Source organism: Etheostoma spectabile, chromosome 6 (genome assembly GCF_008692095.1).
Source record: "Etheostoma spectabile isolate EspeVRDwgs_2016 chromosome 6, UIUC_Espe_1.0, whole genome shotgun sequence".
Lineage (NCBI taxonomy): Eukaryota > Metazoa > Chordata > Actinopteri > Perciformes > Percidae > Etheostoma > Etheostoma spectabile.
In genome coordinates, this window is record NC_045738.1 from 30,723,971 (window position 1) to 30,725,703 (window position 1,733).

The 1,733-nt window shown below is 41.2% G+C and overlaps 1 protein-coding gene across 3 annotated transcripts in view; it reads right to left on the reverse strand.

The window, feature by feature from the left end:
* The window catches only part of grik2 (glutamate receptor, ionotropic, kainate 2), a 337,350-nt gene that overhangs the window by 46,198 nt on the left and 289,419 nt on the right, over positions 1 to 1,733 (reverse strand). For all 3 annotated transcript variants that reach the window (XM_032517645.1, XM_032517644.1, XM_032517646.1), the window contains exon 15: positions 117 to 342. In XM_032517645.1, the coding sequence (XP_032373536.1) occupies positions 117 to 342 (226 nt within the window). The remainder of the gene's footprint in view (positions 1 to 116; positions 343 to 1,733) is intronic.

Sequence of the window (1,733 nt, forward strand, 5' to 3'; positions counted from 1 at the left end):
CCCCCCCCCCCCGCTTTTTTCATAACTCGCACCCTGCACATGTAGGATATGTTACATGCATAAGAGTTTATGCTTTGCCTCAGCAACACGGTGTGTTATAACTGTAGCATACATACCCATTGGCGTGCCGACCCCGTAGGCTTTAGAGTCAATGAGGCCTCCAATCTGGGTGAGGTTGCAGTTGCGCTGGGTGACAAACTCTATGGTGGTGGACTCCATGAGGAATGCGTAGTCCGAGGTGAGCACACGGCGAATGCCTTCTTCCATGTTCTTTACCATCACCGAGTGCTTTCGACTGCTCATGAACTCCCACATCTTATCATATGTAGAGATCTTGGTTTTCTGCGAGGAGACACAGAATGGCAATGTGAGTAAGAAAATAAATCCCGACTTAGACACAAGGAACATTGTGTGGCAACAATGTATTTATTGTAAAAGCCACACTGTGTTTTGATGAATTTGAAGTTCTGGGTTGGAAGTCAATGCAGAATTATTTCTGTCTCTGAAATAATAATATTCTGAGCCACTAAAAGAAACAATTAAGGCAGAGCAATCAAATCCCATATTTTATTTATATTTATATCTGTATTTATATATATATATATATATTATTATATTTATAGTACCAATGTATACAGCTCTATCAAGGACTGCAGAACTACTTGTATTTAATTATTCTCGCAATTGCATTATGCCTGAGGAGAAGCAGACGAACATATTACATGGCAGCGGTAGATTATTATTATTTTTTTTATGATTGACAATTTTTATTTAACTTTTACTCAACATGTAGTGGGATTTTTGTATGACCGTACATATCTGCTGTGCTGCCGCTGTCACCTATAGTTAAGATCAGCAGCGGTGTTGTCAGTAGCAGTGTGCCTCACTTTTTACACCTGTAATCACAGAGAAAAATCCAAGAGCACATTACTCTCCAGGGGAGCAGATTTGAAGGCATTTTTGAAGCCATTTTAAACCTAATTAAGTCACATCTTCTAGGTCCTGCCCGCCATTATTGTGTGTAATGACTTTTTGTGGCTGGTCGATATTTTAGATCAACTGGGTGATTTGTGGAGTGCCTATCAGAATCTTTTCGAAGTCACCCTTGACAAATCAGGCGATTGAGCATGCAAGCTTCAGACTGCTGATAAGGCGAGAGCGGTGGCTGTGAATACACGGAGGGTCAGATAACCACCTACACTCCAAGTCGGGCAGAGAGCCGTGGAGGGCTTCCCAGAGCCTTCTCATGGGGATCCAGAGCTGATTGCACTTAAACCATACGAGAGATCTTGAAAAATGCAACGGGTACACCAGTGAATAGCTGTCAAATTGAAATAGTAAACAAATCCAAACTAATCCAACCGTAGCATTGCATAATGTGTAATGTCCTTTTTGTTTAGTCAAACTGAATCAGAATATTCTAAATCCTGCAATAACTAAAAGAAATACCATGTTAAAAAAAAAAAGCTCTCTGCTGTCCGATCCTCTGTCTGATATTGTTTCCCTGGGCCTGCCTCTGTTGGAGAATGCTGTCCTCCTTTTTTTTTTTCGTTTCCTGTATCTGTAAAATGTGCTCGTTAATCGTGTCATCAAATCAAAGTGGCTGTAGATTAGCAATGCTTCACATTTTGTAGATTTTAGTCACGCATTTTGTTGGATTGTTCACACAAGCTAAAATTTTCAGCAGCGGTGAGTCAGGGGGGGGGTGGGGGGGGATTGGGAGGAAAGAGACA